The sequence below is a fragment of the Rhincodon typus genome, unplaced genomic scaffold (genome assembly GCF_021869965.1).
Source record: "Rhincodon typus isolate 14 unplaced genomic scaffold, sRhiTyp1.1 hic_rhity00001713, whole genome shotgun sequence".
Classification (NCBI taxonomy): Eukaryota; Metazoa; Chordata; class Chondrichthyes; order Orectolobiformes; family Rhincodontidae; genus Rhincodon; species Rhincodon typus.
Window position 1 is genome coordinate 1 of NW_025967351.1, and position 22753 is coordinate 22753.

General features: G+C 40.4%; 1 protein-coding gene across 8 annotated transcripts; it reads right to left on the minus strand.

The window, feature by feature from the left end:
* atxn7l3a (ataxin 7 like 3a) lies at window positions 1-21198 on the minus strand. 8 transcript variants are annotated; one of them, XR_007261288.1, is made up of 15 exons: window positions 20809-20911; window positions 18725-18923; window positions 17047-17179; window positions 14856-14930; window positions 14376-14547; window positions 12199-12296; window positions 11922-11944; window positions 11759-11804; window positions 10487-10518; window positions 7969-8037; window positions 7778-7821; window positions 4148-4219; window positions 3088-3221; window positions 2757-2852; window positions 2126-2207 (listed from the first exon to the last, which is right to left on the minus strand). XR_007261288.1 is itself a non-coding variant. In XM_048592727.1 (15 exons), exons 2-14 carry the CDS (start codon window positions 18863-18865, stop codon window positions 2845-2847), a joined length of 1047 nt encoding a protein of 348 aa, XP_048448684.1. In that variant the 5' UTR covers window positions 18866-18923; window positions 20809-20911; the 3' UTR covers window positions 2126-2207; window positions 2800-2844. The 8 variants fall into 8 exon arrangements, 7 of the variants coding, with proteins under 7 accessions (XP_020380178.1, XP_048448681.1, XP_048448680.1 ...); XM_048592727.1 differs by having other exon boundaries at window positions 2800-2852; XM_048592724.1 differs by lacking the exons at window positions 2757-2852; window positions 4148-4219 and adding an exon at window positions 21177-21198 and having other exon boundaries at window positions 7-2207.
* Between the last annotated feature and the right edge of the window lie 1555 nt (window positions 21199-22753).

The window sequence follows — 22753 nt, forward strand, 5'->3', positions numbered from 1 at the left end:
GCAGCATCTCTGCACAGCAAGGATTTGTTCCATTGCCGTTATTCCTTGATTTACACTGTTTTATAGTCAAGATGCAACAAAACTGGAAGCACAAGTTTTAGTCATATTACATAATAATTCAAAAAGAACACGGTCCATGTGCTACGCAGGACAGCTGGCTACAACATAAAATACAAATGCAAGGCATTTGCTGAATTTATTCATGATTTTCTTTGTTTTCCTTTCTTCGAAATCTGTGACAGTCAGTTTCAACCGCAAAGCATTTCACAACAGTTGCGTTGGTTCTTTTCTCAGTGCCCTGAGAAAGGGCCATATCAAGTCCAGAAGAACCTTGAGTTCAGCACACACACAATCAGACGTAAAGTGCAATGGTTTTTTTTAGTGTTGGGCAACATCATGCTGCCTGGCAGGAAGCAACGCATAGACCACTTCTCCCAACAATTATAATGTCAAGAAGCAATCCAGACCTCACCCATCTTAGGTTTGCTAATGTATAAACTTCGAAAAAGACTAAATTTCCAGCTTCTCAGATGTAAACACAATGAAATGCCTACTCCAATTTGGTCCCACACGCAAATGACATTCTGTTTTGAAAAGTGGTGACAATATCTCTTTCTCCAAGTACCTCTCATTAACGCATATTGGGTACTCAGTTTGGGTTAAACAATGTTATGATATCTGTAAGAATGGAAGAAAGAAAGGCAGTTTCATAAGAATTTACTGACAAAGACTTTCCAGTCTGGAGAGCATTCACATGCAGTCATCGTAGTCCATCCATTAGTACAGATATCTGTGACCAAGGTGTTAGGCTATGTCACAGTGATCACTATATAACAAACATGCTGTAAACAGTTCCTGTCTTGACCACTTGGATGTATCTGGTGTTAACCAAAAGGGACTTTAAGGTTTGCTACTGTCCATCCATCTTCTGTGCTGCTTTACTCAAAGCTGACAAAAATGGCATCCAAGTGTCTCAATTACAATTGACCACAGTGGAAAGAAACAGATACCTGGTACTGCCAGACTGAATTTCAAACCCACAAGAGATCATATTCAGCACAAAGGGTTTCAAGATGTTGGCTTCATTAAGAAATCAATTTCTGTCCTTCAGGTCCATATCATTATTACATTTGCTTACTACCATCATTCAAAAAGTGAAATGCTGGGCCACAGTTCAGAGTGGTCAATCCTTTGGAGATCATAAACAATACAGGTCATGGGAGTTATTGCAAGATGAAAGAGAAACACCCTTCAGTAAGTATATGCACATTTCAATTAATCTTGCAGAAGATTTGGAGTAGGCTGGAACTTCTAAAAAGGTGCATTGAACTAACTTTTGAAGTACAGTCTGAATAAGCCCGTGAAAGGTTTCTGTTTGTGATGCTGGCCTCAGTTACTGGAATGATCAGATCAAATCCCTCTCCAGAAATGCATCTTTTAAAACTTACTAAACTTTTAAATTCTATGCATGCTAACGTATCCTGACTGCTCCTTTGTGCTTCCCAGCTTTTATGAAGAATACTTTGATCAGAAACCCTAGCCTTTGATAAATACACAGTAACTCCACAAAGTTCCACAGTGAATAACCTGTGCTCTGCTGAAAAGGCAAACTTCATATGGTTGGCACACAAATATCATGACCAGTAATGAGGCATCACAAAACGTTGCACTGCGCACAACAGGGGGAGGGAGGGGGTTGTAAACTTATAGCTGGGATTGGCAAAAAAAAAGGGATAAGGTTGATCTGGATGGAAGTCCAAAATGAGTGGCAGCTTCAGGCTTGAGTATTCATTATAGATGACCCAGACACATTAACGCAATCCAACTGCAACATTTCATCAGCTTTGTATACCCAGCAAAATCCCTCATTCTTTAAATAATAAATAGGAAAAGTTAATGTCAACCATTATAGAATGAAGCCTTCAGCACCAAAGCATCCTAGGGTCAAGTAACAGTCTTGAAGCTAATCCACTTAGCAAGTGTCCACCTCTTCACAGGAATCGCCAAAGTGAAACTTGCCGAGACAGAACTGGAGAAAAAATAGAAGTAGCACCACTTCCTTCAGTTGATGTCATCGTATATGCTGGGAGTGGGCGGAGCTGGTGCTTTCAGTTTCTTCTTTTTACTGGAGCTCATGCCAGGCGCACTAGGGAGACCAAGGTGAGGCTTCTTTTTTTTGCTCTTTTTGGAGTCAGAATTGTTGGTACCTTCATATGGAAGAATAAAATGTGTTAGCAACACACGCTGGCACACTGAAGGTCATTTTACACACTTTCAGAAACAAAACAGGCAGACGCCCATCTACCCTACTTCAGGTTTAAACAGCTGGGTATCAAAAGCAACAGCACGCAAATTATACCCAATACCAACCACAAAGGTTCACTACTGGAAATAAATTCTTAAATTCATTACTAGTTATCTAAGAGGACGATCATCCAGGCATTCTAGTCAAATTACAAAGCTAACAATAGTAACGCCACCAAAGAATAGTAATACACAATAAATTGTACCAAATATCAATCATTTATCATGTTGAAGCACCTCTGCTTGAAAGTGGCAGATGTGCACGTGACCTGAGTGGACATTCAGTTTGCTTTGCGGCCACGCAGCTTACGGGGAACACTGCTCCGCTGTGAAGATACAAGACACAGCAGGAGATGAGGAGGCACTTTACAATGAAAGCACTGTTACGACGTTTCAAATGCAAGTGTGGGCAGAATAGGGTTCACATGTCAAGCTATGCTACCGGCACTCACTGTTTAGGTTCAGAGGTCAAAAATGACCACTTGAGCAATATACCAGAGGGGCTGTCAGCACCAATGAACTCACATCCAACATCATGGATCAGAATCCTAATAATATAATGGGAGAAAACAAAAAGTTAATTTACCTTCCCCCAAAGCAGTAAGACTCAGGAAATAGCAGTAGTGCCAAATCCCACTATACTAAAAGAAATCCCAATTCCTCAGCAAACATGCTGCAGTAAGGCTGCAACGGAAGCATAACTGTGACCTTGGAAATTATACTGGTCCGGTGGTTCATTTCACTAGTCTAGCATTACCAACCATAAAACAGACAGACACTCACTTGCTTTGGAAGATGCTGAGTCAGAAGGCGAAATGTCTGACGTGCCATCCCATTGCAGTCGGCTCATAAAACCCTGGCTCTCAGAGGGATCATAACTCTCATTTTCTACGCTTACTTCCGATTCCGGAAGGGATCTGAAACGAGGCAAAAGTAAGTCTAAGCAAACACAGCATTCTGCAGTCACACTGCAATTATTACTGTAACCCCTTAGACTGATTCATAAGCAGTGATACAGCAAATGGAAAGAGACTGATGGCTGCAATGAATTGAACTATCATTGCATTACAGGATCAAGGATTAAATTGCTTTGCTTCCTCCTGTCCTGATATGAGGTCAGAGCATATTTATCCGTTATGGCTTGTGATTATTTTACAGAAAAATATAGGGATATTGGATGATATTTTCTCATTTCTAAGTCTGCCCTATTAGTATTTCTACCCACTTAACCGCTTTCTTACCACAGCCCTTAATCTCTGCATTCTTTGGACAAAGATGTCTCAAACATTTTTTTTCCCCCATTGTCTGCCTCAGTGGCTCTCCCATTTGATCAATAATGTACCTCTCAAATCTTTTCTGGTTTACTGCTTTATATTCCAGTGTTCTTATTCATGACATAAGGAGGACATGGTCTAACCTTAGCACAGAAGGAGGGAACTACCAACAATTTTGTAAACGGGTATTGCCCACATGCAAGTGCATGTGGTCGAGTTGCTAAACAGGTAATCATTTAGGTCAATATTTCAGAGCAAACACAGCAAGATACATATTTTCACAGTTAAAATGAGTTGCTTATCACTATTTTCATTAATGGGTGGGAGAAAAAATATCAAGTTTTAATTAGGATAAATGTGGGATGAGGAACTACTGGATATTGCGGTTGATGCACGTAAAACAGTTCAGATTATAACATATTTGAACAGCAAATTCCCAGGTTTAATTCAAGGAGTTCACTGAAAACATCTCACTGTGTGATCTAGATATTAAAAGAAAAAACCTAAACAACTCCCTTTTCAAACTCGCTGGAATGAATTAACTTCACTTCCTCACTTATCTGACTTACACTGAAGATCCCAGGAGATAGACCCGTACAGACCGCCGCTGCTCATCTGTGTGTTGAGGGCACCGCAATGATCTGAAAGCCAACAGTGAGCAGTAGTTAAACAGAAAATACCACCTAGTGCTATACACAGTGTACAGTGTGCCTGCATTGAGGGTAAGCATTTAGTACTGTGTATAACGGTTGCCTCAGGGGTACTAGCCATCTCTCCCGCTATCAAATATAAAAACACACCATTTGGCCTAATAGGTCCAGTGGTGCTTATGCTCCAACAAACAAGTATTATTGCAATTCAGCTACAGGGATTAAAAGTTGGCATTTTAAAATATTCTGTTGCTTTGTCCTCCATTTGCAGCAATTGGTTTTCTGCTACATGCATTAATCAGCCAAACACCATTATTTATTCCACTGGCGTTGTTGTGTTTGTACCTCAAAGTTTCAAATAACATTGTACCCCCTCAGGCTTAAATATATTTTTAAAAATGCATCTTCAAATACATCACTGGACTGACGACACAAATACTCATTTATAATTCCATTAATCAAAGTACCATAAGATAATATAGCACTTGGTCCATCATGGCCCACTCCATGGCTTCTTTGCCTTTAGCCTCAACTTATTTTCTCCTTCAAGGATTTATCTATTTTTCTTTACAAAGTTACAGTTGAATCTGCTTCCCCCATTGTTTCAGGCAGTGCATTCCTGATCACAACAACTCATTTCTTAACCATGCCCTCACGTTTCCCTCTGCTTCTCTTGCCATTCACCTTAGGGCTAACCTAAAATGTAAGTCAGAAACAATCCTTTGGTTACCAATCTTTCCGACACTTACTCCCACTGTCAAATCTCATCACCTTCCCAGCTCAAAAGAAGGACAACTCGTGCTTCTTCATACAACAGAGGTCTATCATTCCTGGTATCACTCCAATGAACCTATTCTGTAACTTCTTTGTAGCCTGGATGTCCTTCCTAGCCCTTGATGCCCAAAACTGAAAATACTGCAGCGGAGGTCTAACCAATGTTTCAGGAAAGTTTAGAATAGCTTCTCTGCTTTTATATGCTTATATCTTTATGTAATAAAATAAAGGAATCCACATTCTGTTTTCAATAGTCCTTTCAATTTGGCCTTTCACCTTCCAAGATTTCTATACAGATACCAACCAGGTATCTCTCTCCTTGCATCTCCAAAACTGCACTTTGTTCGTACTGCCTCTTTCATTCTTCCTACCAAAATATATCCCTTCGCACTTCTCTGCCATCTGCCACATTTGTCCAATTCATCAGTCGATGTCCCCCGATACCATCCTTTTTGTTTAGCGCATTTCAAATTTTTATGTTATCTGCAAACTTTGAAATTACATGCCATTTATCCAAGTCTGGGTGACTAATGTACATCCCAATACCAATACCTAGGAAACGCTATGTTATACTTCACATTAGTCTGAAAAGTAGATCTTCACCACAACATCTGACTTTCTGCAACTTAGCCGATTTCTCATTCATGACCTCCTCCTTCGCTGTGACACTGGAAGCTTCCTTGTCTCTATTAAGTAGAGATACAAAGCAGAGTACCAGGTTCTGTGTCCATAAGATCTCCTTCCTGTCGCCTAATCATTCCCACCCTTCCATGGACTTCCCTCTTCACTATTTAGATGTTTTGAAAAGATTTTGGTTTTGGTTTTCCTTTTACATTAATTGCCATTCTATTCTCACACTTTCTTTGCTCCACTGTTCCTCACTGCACTCAGCTCAGTTTTCTATTGCATTATGAACCTTACGTTTTCAAAAGTTTCCTTTTTCTGTTTCATTTTCATTTCTACGGGAGAAAGCTTTTATTCACATAAAGCTGCTTCAGTGATATGAAGAATGCAGAATAGGCCACATGGCTCACTGCTCCCACAAAGTCTACAGGTACTGCCCAATTGAATTTCTCCTTCTATATCCTTATTAATCTAGTACAGACTTCCCACCTTTCTCCCTCTCCAAATTTCCATTCTGAAGGCCTCCTACTGTTCAACACACATTTTGCCAACCATCTTCTGATTCCATTCCACGTGGGCCTATTTCCATTTATACTCACTGAAATCAACACTCCTTCAGGTAGGCATATTTACAGCAACAAGAAACAATGAGGTGCAACTATTCTCAAACAGATAATATTATAATCATTGATCCTCATATTCCAACAGGGTCTCTCTTGCCTGGCACCCTGCACTTCACTTACCTGCTCTTTGAGGGTGTTGGGCCAGAGATGCCATCTCCCAGGTATAGCAACTTCAGCAATGGCCACAGCCAGCAATATCTCCCAGTGTATCATTAAAGTACAATTATCTCCTACCTATGTCGCCAATAGTAAAATGTCTGCAACCTGCATCAGATTCAAAATCTTTATTTGGTCCAATGACTGGTTAGGATTTGGAATGCAATGCCTGATAGGTATCAAATTTCAGATTCAGTGGTAGCTTGTGAAAGGAAATTGAATAAATACTTGCAGAGAATTTGGGGAAGATTAGAGGTGAGAGACTAATTGGATTATTGCCAGGGTAAACTTGATGGGCTGAATATCCTCTTTTTGAGTTGTTCAATTCTACAGTCTCTCTCACGGGCTTCTACTGTTTCACTCATACATCAGTTCTTTCCAAAGTTATAATACTTTATTTCAACAGCATGGTCTCACACTATTCTTTTTACTGAATGAATTGCAGCCAGGAATATTAAGTTACTGATTTCCCACTTCTTTCAGCCCGATCTCTGTTACTGGCACCATATAAATATTCCAGTACGGTTATTAGTGCCAACAGTGCACAATCCTTATTTGCAGTGCATTTGCCTAGATGAACTCCGAAATTCATTTTAGACGGCTTCACATATCCCTGCTCCTGATTCCTCGCTTTTCTAAAATTACTTTATTCTATAGCTCCATTGTGGCCAATGCCACTGTTAAGTGAAACACTGTGCATGCACGAGCAAGATCAGAGTGTGGCTCTTAAACTCGGAGTTAGCAGCAATATGAAGTATGCTATAAATAAATGCATATAAAAAGTCACCTAGGCCAAAAATCTGCATCATTATGGAGCTTCCCTTTTTGGCCTGTATATTCTCAACCTCAACACTTTCCTCCTAATGTTCTGGCAGAAGGCTACTTTTAATTGTGTTGATATCGGTTTGATCATATTTATATCGTCAGCATTAAAATATATAAGCTTTTTAGAGATAATGGCTGTATGTTGTTTGCAATGTTTAAACTTGCATCAAAAGCTGTTGCTTTTTCACAAAAGGCTCCGTTTCACTACATGAGTGATATCATGGGTATGACTGCACCTATGCAAAGGAATCATGGCGTCCATTTTAGTGTTTGCACCTCATCTTGTGTTGGGAACACACACTGTTATTCTACTGCTATTTTCTTCATGCCCTTTGTTCACACAGTTTATCTTTACATCCCTACATGCTTCATTACCAACTCCATGATTTGCCATTGATTCAAACCTTGACAGTTTATGAATCTTTGTTAAGGGGATTTTCAAGAGGCAGGTTAAAAAACATATGATAGGCAATAGTTATGTATCGTTCCAGAGACTCCATCAGTGGGACATCTTGTTTCCAGACCAGCTATTTTGTAGGGCTCGTACCTTGTGCACATTTTCTTGGTGTGTTCTGAAATGACTCCACATTGCTGGGAAAAGAAAAAGACAGATTTACTGAGAACATCTGAAGGAATCTGGCTTAAAAAACGAACAACTCACAAGCAACTATGGGCATTGAAATTCTCATTGCTGTACTTCAAGGGCTGTCCAGTTTTCTAACATCATTCAACACTCACCGTTGTAAGCAACGAACGCAACTCTTCAGGACCCAGGCTTTCATAGTTGATGCCAGAATTATTACTGTACTGTGTTAAAGAATAGAAACAAGTATCACTGTCAAGACCAAGAGTTTATTTCAGTCTTTTCCTGTACTAATGACCCATTGTCCTGTTCAATGCATCAGGGAAACACGCAACTTGTCAACTGATTGGATCTCATCTTGCTATTCAGGGATTTCTGCACGGGGGTGAAGGAATGGGGAGGAGGAGTGGAGAGATTATGATGGCGGTAAAAGTAAACCAAGAGCAGACAGGCTAGCAGTATGGGAAAGAATGTCAATAATTTCACTGACTTATTTTCTACCACCAACACAAAAAGTGTACTCATTTTGAGGTGGTCCTGAGAAATGGGCCATAAGGGATTTTACCTGGCTCCTCTCTATGCAGATGGCTGAAGAAAACGAGAACACCAAACTAAGTCAAATTCATTTCCTTTCATGTGTGCAGGCAGGTGCAAAAATCAGGTAAAATCATGGAGATGGAAATAAACTAGCTTTGTGAACCAATGGTTGGAAGCTCACCTCAGGTTTAAATATGACATCAAGGTTCTAACAATCTGGTTGAGCTTCAGACATGTGATGAGGGTGGAATAGATAGCTGGAAACAGTGTTTGTAGATTAAGAGAATTAGTGTTGATCGAGAACGTACCGGTTCCTCGCCCTATTAGGGCAGTGCAAACCACTGATTCTATCATTCTCATAACAACAGAAAGATCTAGATAGTTATCACAAACTGGATCATTTTTTCAAAGAGCTCTGAGCCAAATTGTCCCCTACTACTTTAGGGTTCCACGTTTCGATATCAAAAGACTTTCATCTCTTAATGCCATATTCTCCAGTCAAAAACGCCTCTTAGCAAATGGTTACTTGTCTTAAGGTGACCAAGACCAAACAGTCATTTCAAAAGACCATAATCTCATTTCTGAAACAAGTTAATATTGCGAGTATAGGGCATGGACTTGGCAGAACTATAAGCTAAAACAATGTCTTAGACAGCAAACAGAACTTCCCAATTTGTCAGCATGCAGGCAATCTAGATTTGACGGATTCTCAGGACTTGAGGATGAGCCTCTACAAAGTGTTTATTAAACATGGTTTCATTTGATAACCTTAATCAAACTGTTTTTCTGAATTGAAACTATATTTGGATTGAGTCAGCATGTCTAAATTTCCCAACATATTGCCGCAGAATGCTAATTACTACCTCTAGGTTGATTACAATGGAAAAAAGCATTTGGGAAAAATCTATTTTAAGCAATGCTGGTAGTATCCAAGTGGTGTTGTACTACACAGGCTTTTAAAGGATTTATTTCCAGGTGACAAACTTTTGTCTTGCAGATGTCTTTCTAACCATGGGTGACATGAAAAATTCCCATTTCAGGGACAATGTCAATTTCCTTCTATTTCATTTTCATCAATTCATAACAAAAAACACTTCAAATGCAGATGCCCTTAATAGGTGCAAATGAGACACACAAGAAAGCAAGCACACGCTACTCAAATAAAACATGAGGCCACCTCAAACAGAACTACTAATACCACTGATAAGCAGTCTTTTCAAAGATAACTTCAAAGCATAAGCAGAGAACTTTCGATAGCATCAACTTGTACCGATATAGCTCTTTTACCATAAAGGAAGTCCCACAGTGCGTAAGTATAAAACATAACATTACACTGAGCTACACAAGGAGATACCAGGTCAGATGACAAAGAGGTAGATTTTAAGTAGTATCATGAAAGGAGGAAAGTGAGACAGAATAAGTGAAGAGGCACAAAGATACCACAAAACAGCTCAGGGCATGGGCAACTGAAGGCACAGTTACCAATGGGGAAGCCATTGCTACCAGTTGTTTAATGAGCTAGAATTAGAGAACCACATAGCTTGGAGTATTGGAGGAGATTACAGGGACAGGGAGGGGAAAGGTCATGGAGATCATTAAAAATGGATGAAAATTAGTAACAAACCCAATTGCCTAATTGATGTCGTTATTAGACAATACTCAAACAATGCAAAATGTTTAATACAAAAGTAAAACCGTGACAAACTAAGGAATGAATGATTATTTTGACAATACAGAAACCTAATTGCAATGACGGGCATTTAACTAGAAAGGCAGTATTTTATATTTGCTGGTTGGGTCACCTAATAGGACATTACTCATTCGTCGGGGTGGAGCTGAAGGAACACAGCAAGTAAGGCAGCATCAGAGGAGCAGGAAAGTTGACATTTCGGGTCGAAACCCTTCATCAGGAAGGATGAAGGGTCCTCACCCGAAACATCAATTCTTCTGCTCCTCTGATGCTGCCTGACCTGCTGTGTTCCTCCAGCTCCACTGTATTGACTCTGACTCCAGCATCTGCAGTTCTTGTTATCTCCGCTACTCAGTCCTATGCACTAATTTACAAATCAAATAAACACAATAAATTGTGGATCATACACACAACCAAATAGGCAACACAAAAGTGAGTATTATTACCTTATACGGATCAGAGTTTCCACCGAGTTCTCCTGCAAAACAAAAAAACGATAAATAATTTAATACAAAGCTCTCTCATCTACTTCAGGGTCTTACCTAGAAGAGAAAGGAGAGCTTCATTCCCTGATTAGAAAGTGTACCTCAGTTTCACACAGTACATAAAAACAAAAGACTTTCTTTTTCCTCTTCCCCATGATTTCTATAGGTCTAAGCTGCTATCTGGTGCTTTTCTCGTGTAGTCGTTCATCATGGATGAACCTAGAGAATGAATGTTAGCAACCTATACACGTGATACAACTAAAGCTTGCTATTATCCACAGGCACATCCAGTAGTGAGAGTCACAGCACTAAGGAATAGAAACCATGGTGAAATTTTCTTAATGTGCCCACTGGCATGAAACAAAATTAAACATCTCCACCTTCCACTCTACTGAAATTAGAGTCAGCACTGATCAGGTATCAAACATGAAGCCTAAGCCTCCGTGCCGTACTTCAGTAAATTTACTTAATAAATTATTTGGGGTTCACGATGCACTTCTGCAAAGCCACAATGATGCCGTTAAATTGAGAATCATTAAACACTAAATATTTTCAATATTGGTGATTCCCTTCCTCATTTGATACTGTTCAACTGCCTCCAGTGGTTACAGTTTCTGAAATTCGTGCTTCTTGAACTTTGTCTTCAGCAAGTAGGACTGGCTGACCTAAGAATTGGATTACCATTTCAATTTTTTGCATTCTGTGACAGAAATTAAAAACATACCCAGTTATCACTTGTATCCTATAAAGCAACAAAAAGTTCAAAGAGAAACATGACTTATAAGTTGGATGTTGCTACATGTTGAAAATATGAGTTCTTCACAAAGTTTGAATTGCAAAAAGAGTGCTTTGACGATTAGCTTGCATTTTTTGCTGCTAGGTTCGTGTATGTGGTTGATCCTTGTGTTCTAGTGTTTTGAGTCTCTGGTATTTCATTATTTAGGAAATAAATAAATTGAGAAATAGATTAAAAAAAACCAAAACAGAAGCAACCCAATTGATTTTCTTAATGCAGCACTGCATTCATCCAACTACTCGATGCTAAGCAGGGAGCAGGAATCAAACCAGGAATAAACCGCAACTTATACATTCTAGGTACGGACAGCATTAAAGTGCTGAATCACTGGGAGAGTTCTCTCTACCTAGAGGCTTTAAGTGAAAAATAAAGGCACCAGATTTGCATTAGTGTACATTCGGCGAAATGACAGCAGCAGCTCTGCAAAACAAACTCACCATTTTTATGTTTGAGAGATTTGGATCTCCGTGGTGAATTGGGATTCTGAAAGACAGAAACAATTCTTTAAGCAGCAGCAGTGGTTGGTTGTACCTACCATTGAGGCAAAAAAACAGGAGCTTCTCTCTCCTGAAATACAAGTAACTCTAGGCAGGTACATACCTTATCAGATTTTCTTTTCTTGGCTAAATGAAGTAAAAGAAAAAGAAAGTGTTAACTAGCAGCAAAAATAGTTTCAAAGATCTAGTGCCCACAAGGGGCATAAATGAATACAACCATCAAGTGAAAACCTATTTTGGGTTACACCAAACTAGCCTAGCAAGCATTTAAGACAAAAACAGAAAAATATCACCAGTAAACTTGAGGTGCTAGACTGCATATGCATATTGAATATATTTCGATCCAAGGGCCAAGGATAATAAACAGTGATAAAATTTACCTTTCTTTTCAGATCCATACGACCAGTCATTATCATTGATGTCATCATTATCCTCTTGGTCACTTTCAGATTTGCTGAGGTTGTTGCTACTGGCTATTCTACAACATAAAATGAAATACACATCACCCCTATTACATTCATGCTCCATGCCTAAAATGACGCCAGTGGTTATAATCATAGCACCTATTCACAAACATGTAAATTTACAAAAGGTGGCTAAATACAAAGCGTATCTTGGAGTGAGGACATTTAGCAATTTGGCAAAGTTTGACAGGTTTGCTACTAAATGCTTCCATCTACTAGACTCTATGGAAATTGTTAACTGTATTCAGACAGAGGGCATTAACTGGCAATTCACATATTTTCCTATGTACAGTAGAGTGGAGGATCGTGTGGTGCAGTGGCAGTATATCTATCTGGGCCAGTAGATTAGAGGAGTATCATGCAATTCTGAAAAGTTTAATTTAAAATAACAAAAGCAGACTGAAGGGTCTTCAGTGCAGTGGTAGGGTCCTTACCTTGAGGACAGAAGGTCCTAGTTCAAATCCATCTTAGGATGAGATGGCCATGGAGATGTGTCCATGGTTGGTTAAAAACAAAACATGTTATTAAGGGTTTTGCAGTTCAGTGGTAGTGTCCCTACCGCTGGTTCAAGCTATAGCTGCTGCAGAGGCATGTTGCAACATGTCCGAAGAGGTTAATTAAAAATATCCAGAAGCTGACTGACCATAAGGCCAGGGTTCAAGTTCCAGTTGGCCTGGGTGCATTTAATAATATGTCCAACAGATTGATTAGAATAACCAGGAGTAGACCAAAACTCTGCCTATTGAATTTGAAGATGCATGGTACCACATCTCTCTGTAAATAAAAGCTTTTTTTAATGCATGCTTCAAGGGCTTTATTTATGACACAAGAAATGATGCTTGGTTCAATGTTGTTTTGTTATTTATACAAGTGATTTGATTTGGATGTGATTATAGGGGGAAAGGTTAGTAAGTTTGCAGATGACACCAAAATTCGCAGTGTAGTGGACAGTGAAGAAGGTTATTTCTGAGTACAGCAGGACCTCGATCAGATGGGCTGAGGAGTGGCAGATGGAGTTTAATTCAGATAAATGTAAAGTGTTGCATTTTGGTAAGGCAAATCAGGGCAGGACTTACATACTTAAGGTTAGTGCCCTGGGGAGCGTTGCCGAACACAGAAACCTTGGGAGGCAGGTTCATAGTTCCTTGAAAGTGGAGTCACAGGTAGATAGAATAGTGAAGGCGGCATCTGGTACACTTGCCTTTACTGGTCAGTGCATTGAGTATTGGAGTTGGGAGATCATATTGTGGCTGTACAGGGCATTTGGTTAGGCCACTTTTGGAATACTACATTCAGTTCTAGCCTCTCTGCTATAGGAAAGATGTTGTTATACTTGAAAGCGTTCAGAAAAGATTTACAAGGATGTTGACAGGGTTGGAGGGTTTGACCTATAGGCAGAGGTTGAATAGGTTGGGGCTATTTTCCTTGGAGTGTCAGAAGCTGAGGGGTGACCTTGTAGAGGTTTATAAAATCATGAGGGGCATGGATAAGGTGAATAGTCAAGGTCTTTCTTCCAGGGTAGGGGAGTCCAAAACTAGAGGCCATAGGTTTACGATGAGGGGGAAAAGATACAAAAGGGACCTAAGGGGCAACTTTTTCACGCAGACAGTGGGGCATTCATGTAATGAGCTGTCAGAGAAAGTAGTGGAGGCTGGTACAATGACAACACTTGAAAGGCATTTGGAGGATTACACAAATAGGAAAGGTTTAGAGAAATATGGGCCAAATGCTGGCAAACGGGACTAGATTAATTTAGGATATCTAGTCGGCATGGACAAGTTGGACCGAAGAGTGTGATTCCATGCTGTAGAGCTCTATGATTCCAAAGAGAACCTTAGCTCAGGTACAAACACAGGGAATGCTAGAGAAACTCAGAAGGTTTGACAGAAGCTGTGGAGAGAAACAGTTGATGTTTCAAGTTGAATATGACTCTTTTTCAGTTCTAAAGATGAGTCATACCAGACGCAAAATGTTAACTCCGTTTCTCACTCCACAGATGCTGCCAGACCTGCTGAGTTTCTTTAGCATTCTCTGCACTTGTTTTAGATTTCCAACACTATAGCATTTTGTCTTTGTTCAGGCAGTTAGCTGACCTCCTGTTAGCAATCCGACTACTGTTGCGTCCCATTCCCAAGCACTTTTCCAGGTGGGGAGCAAAGCGGGAGGCAGCAATACTTCGACTGCAGTTTGGACATTCACACTCCTTGTTCTTCCACTGGTTGTAGACTTGACCGAAAATGTCCACACCTGGCTGGTCCACGATTTCTGAAATACATGTGAATGTCACTAATTAGTTTATTGAAAAATGTTGCCAACGTGGTTATACTTCCCTCGCTCTGCTGTAATTTACAAGTTGCTCAAAATCTGTGCTGTATTTGTGCCAGCAGTAAATTTTGATACAGAATTTGAACAACAGTCTTCAAGTCCAATAGTTCTCTTCAATCCCCACTTTAAAAAGCACTCTTCAAACTTATGAGTATGTCCTATTCCCTTGCCCTCAAATACAATTCCTAATTATCCTAATCCCTCTGCTTACAGCATTCGGATAAAGAACGGAGATCAGAAATATGTACCATTTCCTTTCAGGTAGGCTTCACAGTTTCCCCCACTGCTGCGAGATGCATTGACTGCTTCATTTATTGGCATTCCTACAGCAAATGAAGTATTTTCATATACATATGATCCACTATAAAAGAAACAGTGGATGGATAAAAATTACACAGTCTCGTCCTGACACAGATGAATTTACTCTTGGATTTGGCTCAAGGATAGTCACATGTTTCCTCCTCTTACAAGATGTAGTGGAACACCTCTAGCTTAAAAAGGAAAGACAAGGTAAATGCTGTGAGGATTCTGAGGAAACCCCAAAATTCTTTTACAAAGTATTATACCCAGTTTGCTTTTAGAATATATTTGAATATAATGCCTGACAACCTGTGAATTTAATGCATTTGTTGCTTTAAGAGAGACTTGAAACTTTGAAAAGCTCCACTCACTAATTTATCATACTCCTCTGAAAACATGAAATCATCACACTGTTCTAGGGACTCCAAATTACGAGATCTCACTGAGATAGAACTTTTCATAATTCCAGTAGGAGGGTTAAATGTGTGCAGTACATTGGAAATGCATCAACTTGTTCTATATGAAAGTGTTTAAAGATGGAATGCAGTACTGGGTGGGGGGGAATATCACCAATCTGTCCCCTCTAATGTACAGTTCAAACCTGATGATTTGGCATATAGGCACAATTTTTGGTGGCACCTGTCATTGGGCTAAAAAAAATGTTGGTCTCTCTTCAGGATGAAGGAAAGCATAGGCTGTGGAAATGGATATTTAAATATGCTACTTAATAACTGCAGTCAACTTATTTTCAGCTAAAAACCCAAAGGATTTTGAAAAATGGCTCTAGATTAATGTTAGAATAAAACAAAGTCCTGTAAAGACGGATTTTCATAGCCTGTTCTGAATCCAACCAAAGCAATAATCTTTTGGACTGTTAACTAACCACTGATCGTATATGCATACTGCTAGTGCCCAGAGTCCACAGTGGAGGATCAGTTTCACCTTCATTTATTCAATTCAGGCAAGAACTCCCAAGTATAGTTCTGGGTAATGTTGTATCAAATGGAGCATCTGTCTTATTCCTTTGGTAAAGTTTCAAAAATAATTTCAGGGTTTTGCAGTCCACATATTGCAAAATTTCTAAACGTGGATTTCCTAACAAATCGTTACATCTTCGTAAGTGGACAAGAGTTTGCAGCATTGCAGATCAAATACTGCAGCTTAGATTACGACTGTGACAAACAACACAAACCCCACCCCCCTCCGCCACATCAGTTCTAACCAAAGTTAGCAGTTTAACTTTTCTCAAAAAGGTAGAAGAAACAGTCAGAATAAGCTTAAAAGTTGGCGGAGAGTTTTAAATGGTCCGGAACTAAATTAACCAAACAGGACAAAGAAGTGAAACCCAGGATGAAGAAACACACTGTGGGAAAAGGGGCACACTTGATAATAAAATGCAAAAAAAAATTTGATACAAAATAATTCTTCTAAATCTCTTCTTGATAATTTAAGCCTAACATGCTGCACATGGAAGATAACAATGAAGAATCTGAAATTATCTTCATTTAAGATTCCAAATGGCAGTACTAAGATAATTGGCAATGCCTATATAAACGATCAATTTCTTGCCAAAAACAACAGCTACTGCTCAACTAAAATGGCAGAAACATTCATAGGAACTGCAGGGCAAGATGCTACTCTGAACAGAATGCAGTATTTGCTCATCTAGTCTCTGAAATTCTCTAAAAGAAAATATCATCGACCCAATTTTCTCCCTCTCCTAAGGTTTGGTCACCCCAGCTCAATTTGATAGATGCTAGTTCTCGAGCAGCCAACTTTCAATTTTAAGATCTGCTTGTGAGTGTTAGCCTGCCATTCTGGCGTAGCTCAACCAAACACAGTCTTTCAAGCTTGTGTCACTTTGGGACCATTAGCTGATTTTTCTTCACCCTACCCTGAAGGGTTCTGCAACTACTGACATTATCCCATCTGCCATCCTGACCACACTGACTGAGACTTGAACCTGGGACATCCCCAATCTTTATGGTTTGGCACCAGGAATGGGGTATTTCCTTTCTTCACTAACCCTGTCCATAAACCATTCTCTACTTTTGCTCCCAGCTATTGCCAAAAAATGATAAACACAAAATAATGCCTCATTAGTTATCCAAGGCAAGCATCCATTCCAAATACACTTACCAAAATCCTTCATGCTGTCTGGGTCCGTCTCATCCAAAAAGAAATAACCACACTTTACAGCTCGATGCACCTCAAAACAAAGTCCCAGACACGCATCATCTACGAGATCAGAATAGATCTCATGAGCTACGGCCTGAAACACAAAGCTCACAGGTAAATGGAAAGAGATTCAGAAAAAGAAACACCGAGGCAGTTAACTGATTTGGCCTCAAACACATCAAAGGAAGCTCCTCGCTTCACATATGCTTCCTTACTGAGGAAGCCGGTTTTAAGACAGTTCCTAAAATTTTATCAATAATCATCACAAAACAAGAAGCAACTTTCAGAAAAATAATGAGCTATTTAAATTGTTAGAATTATTAGTGTTAAGTTGGCCTGACAAGGAGAGTAGTGAAATACCACGCCGGCAACCTTAAGCAGGGTAGTCCTGGACATTTAACCATTTATAAGCTTGTACTGACCTCTTAATCCCAAACTAAATTGGTCCATGCTTCACCCTACTGGCTTCTACTGGACCCAGCATCAAGTTGCAACATATTCCAATAGGTCTTCTGCAGAAAAGAGCAGCAAACCACAAGCTGGACACAGAAATAATAACGTGATGTCACACAAGCATGAATGGTGAGGGTGAAACTCGATGGCACATGAGATATAGATTTACCATTTTGCTCTGGAATCTGCTAATCTACTCAGGATAACAACAGATGGCAGTCAGGCTAATGGCATGCATGACCCAAAAGGTTCAAGTTTGCTGCCAGTAATCCTTCTATTTAAATCATATAGATACTGATTACGCCTTTCAAAGCCCTGTTAATTATATCTCAGCACTTCAGATCATGCTTTTAAATGCCTGGGTGACATCAGCCATTGCTTACCCACCTCTTCCCACTTCGACAATAAAGTCAAGTACACAGGGAAGCCGACTGATGAGAGCAACTTTCTGTGAAACAAACTGTGGTTTATTCCTCCTTATTCGGCAGAACAATTCTAGACCCAATGGAAATGCCACAAGGAAAGACCAACTGCCAATAAACACAGGCAATGCCCATGCAGGATACATTGTGAACTTGAGGCTCAATGCCTGAAAATTGGGAGCCAGATGTGATGGAATGGTGAGAACATAAGAAACAGGAGCAGAAAGATACCTGCTCCCTCAAGCCTGCTCCACCATTCAATAAAATCATGGCTGAATTTCTACATTGAGCTCATGTTTTTAATTCATCCCCATATCCCTTGATTCCCTTAGTTGCCTAGGTGCTATTATCAGAGTATGGAATATATTCAATGACTGAGCAACCATAGCCACCTGCGTAGAAATTCAAAAGAATTGCAAGAGTATGGAGATTTTTCCCCATTTCAGTCCAAAATAACTGACCCCTTATCCTGAGACAATGTACCCTTGTAACAATGGTGGCAATGCCTCTTAAGGGGCTTAGCCTTGTGGCAATCTCTTGGTAAACAATCAGGTGCTACCATTTTTAAAAAAAAACTGCAAAAAGATGAAGCAACAGAATACACAGATATCCAGCATTGAAGACAGAACGTTTATTCAGTCAACAAACCAAAAATGCATCCTCAACATAAAGAAGCATGTGATAAACATCAAAAGAATTCAACACTGGGACAACGAGTTATGTAACCTGGTGACAAGAACAGAAGAGGGTGTTGTGGTACTGGCCTGCTCTGTGGAACTTTCAGGGGTAGCGTCAAAATCCATGGCCTGGTCACTGTGCTCTCTGCTCATCTGTCTCTGGTCTCGTTTTAGCTGCCGCCAGTATTTCTGTTTTTTCTCTGACGATACCCTCTTCAGTTTGGGCATGGCTGCAGAGTTTGCACAAAACGACCTTCTTATGAATTGACTTCTCTCGTCATCTGTTCTGTTAGGTTAGAGAGCAGAAATTTAGGCCCATCTAAATGATGCCGAGAAGCTGAGCAAAATTGTTCCAAGTTTAGTCAGTGCGAGTGGTCCACATGGACAGATTCAATTCCCAGTGACTGGCACGCACCCAGTGACTGGCACGCACTTTGGAAACACTGACTAAAAGTAAAAGTTGGAATCAGTTAGCGTACTCACCAGCAAATCTGGAGCCACTCTATTCACTTTTCATATTGAGGAGCTGTCAGGTCGCTGGATGACAACCTTCACTTGTGGCCAAAGAATAATCTCCTTCAAAGTTCAAGATTTGATCAAAAGTATTCTTTCCTTTGACTCTAGAATGCTCTAAAATATAAAAAGACGGTGCTGTCCCATTGATCTCCTACCAGTGGATTGGCAGAGTACAAGCTCACTTTGAAATTATCCGTCATCATTGGAGACTATGTTCAACTCGAAGAGACCAAGAATCTGTACACTCAGTTACAGAGAACATCACATATCTGTGAGTGAGCTTCACAGGAGAAGATCAAATGCCTGGGACTGAACAAAGATGGCTGGTCAGGTGAAAGAGTTCAATGTATCCCTCAATTAATTGCAGAAAATGGTATCATTGCAACATTAAATGTTGGACAAACCTGCAGTTAGGAGTTTTCATGCATACAGCTTCGCAAATAAATGGACAAAACGAATTCTCATTGTATCTCGCAGAGCGAATCCAAACAGTTATCCATGTCAGTTTCTCAGAACACCAAAGTTTAGAAGATGAGGAAAAAGTGCTCCTTAGGCAAAGGAAGTAGACGTCTTGCTTGTTTCTCCCCTGCATCATGGCAGTCATAGCATCAATCCAAGCTTTTTGCTTGATAGTGTGGGTCAGGAGACCACAGCAAATAAAGAGCTTTCCACGTGAAGAAGCGAATGTTGAAATTGGGAAATAAGAAGAAACTGAGAAATATCCAAGAATAGTCAGCCAATGGGATGAACATGAAAATAAAAAGCATACTCCTGCTATATGTTCCACGTCAGGCATCAGAATGAGAGTGGCAACATATTCAGAGACTAAAATTGATTCTGTCGTGGGAGAAAATGGTTATTTCGCTATTGTAGTTAACCAACTGCAGAAACACCATGTTTATAGGTACCAGTAGAACCTGTAAAACTGGCGCCCTGGTGAAGAAGCTCAGCTTCCCAGCAGGTAATTCAGCTACATCTGACTAAACAATTTCATTTGATTACTGCCTCAAACATGAAACCAGTACCTTGAATATATCCTTAGAAACACATGACCAGATAAAGGGAGGTCATCTATGAGTGCATGAAAAGCACAGAGAGAAATGGGGTCAATTGTAGACACAGAGTGGCAGACAGACTCAAACTGAGAAAAACAGACACACACGAAGAGATGGCTGGACGTGTGTTCAAAGACTGTAATAAAACTAAGGGGCATCAAAGAGGTCATCAATGACAAGAAGCTGGGAGAAGATTGCAGTCATAAGAAAAGCCCAAAACACACCCCAAACCCATAACAGAAATAAAACACAAGATGATCACTAACAAACTGCCAGACTCAATTCTATAATAGGCAACGCAAAGCAATGGTTGTGGCTTAAGAGATGCTAAGGTAACCCGTACATTGATTATTTTGAATCCACTATTCTGTGTCATAAGCACACATATCATATGCAACACATACTCCTTCACAGAGCATAACTATATTTGTTTTCACAGCATTCAATCCCAGCAAGTGCATATTCTCTCTCTCAGCACATGCAACATCACTCATTGGATATACAGTATATTCATGCCCCCCTTAAAGTCAAGCAAGTATGTACAACCAGAACACAGTTATCAAAAAAAAAAAATCAATTCCCAAATCTCCAGCTCCTTACCTCAGATTTGCTGTTCTCCGGGCCAGATAATGACATTTCCTCCATTTTCATTGGCGATTAGTATTCTGCAGTATTTCTTTTATACATAGTAACAAGGTGATCACTGAATATTGAGAAAGTGAAAAGTAATAATCTGTTAGGAATCTGCTGGGAAGTTAAACTGTTAGTTGTCTTCTCAAAGGCATTGCTAAAAACTCCACTGGCTGCTATTTCTTTGCACTGATATTAATTACAACTACAAAATAAACTGACAGTGTTTATGATGGAGATGATGTTGACAACATTTGGCTTTAAGCATATTAAAATATCAGCAATCCACAAAATTAACGTTTAACACATTGTAGCAGACTTGGCATAAATGTGCTTACATGTTCATCACAAGAGAACTGATTCACCATTAAGTGCATCGCCTGGCAATCTTCTGTTGCAAGCTTAACACTCCTTCACAAATAGGACCCGAAGAGTTAGACATAGAACTGAGACCCGAGATTTTGTGCAGGTAATAATTCAAACGAACATCTAAAATTGAAAAATGATCCCAGATGCAGAAGGTGTGGAAAACGTATCAGTAGCCTGCTAGTAGTTGAATACGAGACCCCAAAGTCATGCCTTGTGCCGAAATAGAGACTCCAACAGTTGGAGCTTGGAGACTCTTGAACCTAAGTGATGGCTTTTCAAGCACATTATGTAAATAAAAAAACCTTCAGGATTGAACATTCTGTGGAATACAAAACAGTTCAATTCCCTTTACATTGTGAAGAAACAAAGTTTCTCTGCCACTCATTTTTAACGTACCATTCACAAACCACTTCTTTAGAAAGGATCTGCTGTGTTTGCATTCTGTGTTTAGGTAGAGATTTTTTATTGGATCAAAACATTTTTCCCCTTGGTTTGGTGGTCTTCTCCTTTAGGCTATGACTGCAGATCCAACTCTCAAGCTAATCCAACAGATGCTTCCCAGGCAATAAACGCAGTGATACTTTCCTAGACTGTAGCCTCACTGCTCACATGCAGATTCATCATCCAGACTAGAACTTTGGGATCCCACTGCATCTCAGTATTTGCAAAATCATTTTCACAGATTCCAGATCCTGATTTGGGGCAGTGCTGCAGAGCTGAACCTCCCTAGACAATGACTAAAGACTCTCTCAGACCCTGGGTGCTCTCCTGCATCAGACTGTCCCAGTCCTGGGTACAGGGGTTGTTCTGTGTTGGGGTTGGAATTTTTCCTTTCTGGGGTTGTGGGGCAGGGGAAGCAGGGCTGGTGTCCTATCAGTCCAAGACCTTTGGGGGTGGGGGTAGAAAGGAAGAAGGTCATCTCTGACCTTGGGCCCCTGTGTTCTCAACCTGCTGTAGTGGGGAGGTGGTGTGTTGGGTTACTCCTCTTGCCCACCTGTAGGGGGGGGATGTGAGTTACCCTTTCACAGCACCTCTCTCTCGCATCCTACAATCCTGGTGCATTACCTCTCTACAAGCTCCTGGAGAAGGGTAGCCCTCCTCAACCCTTGGGATGGCGGGGGGAGATGAAGGTTGGGGTTAATTCTCTACGACCACGATAGGAGGTGGTTTACCTCTCTACAATCTGGGGGTGGGGGGGTTAACACTACCGCCTCCACACTCGGGGGAGGAGGTGGTTTTAAACATTACGGCACTCAGGGTGGAGAGGGTCAACACTATACCATCCAGATTGGGGTGGGGGGGTTAACGTTGCACCGACCGGGGTGGTGGTCAACACTGCACCAACCGGAGTGGGGGCGGGGGGTGGTGGTGGTGGTTAACACTGCACCAACCGGAGTGGGGAGTGGGGATTAACACTGCACCAACCGGAGTGGGGAGTGGGGATTAACACTGCACCAACCGGAGTGGGGAGTGGGGATTAACACTGCACCAACCGGAGTGGGGAGTGGGGATTAACACTGCACCAACCGGAGTGGGGAGTGGGGAT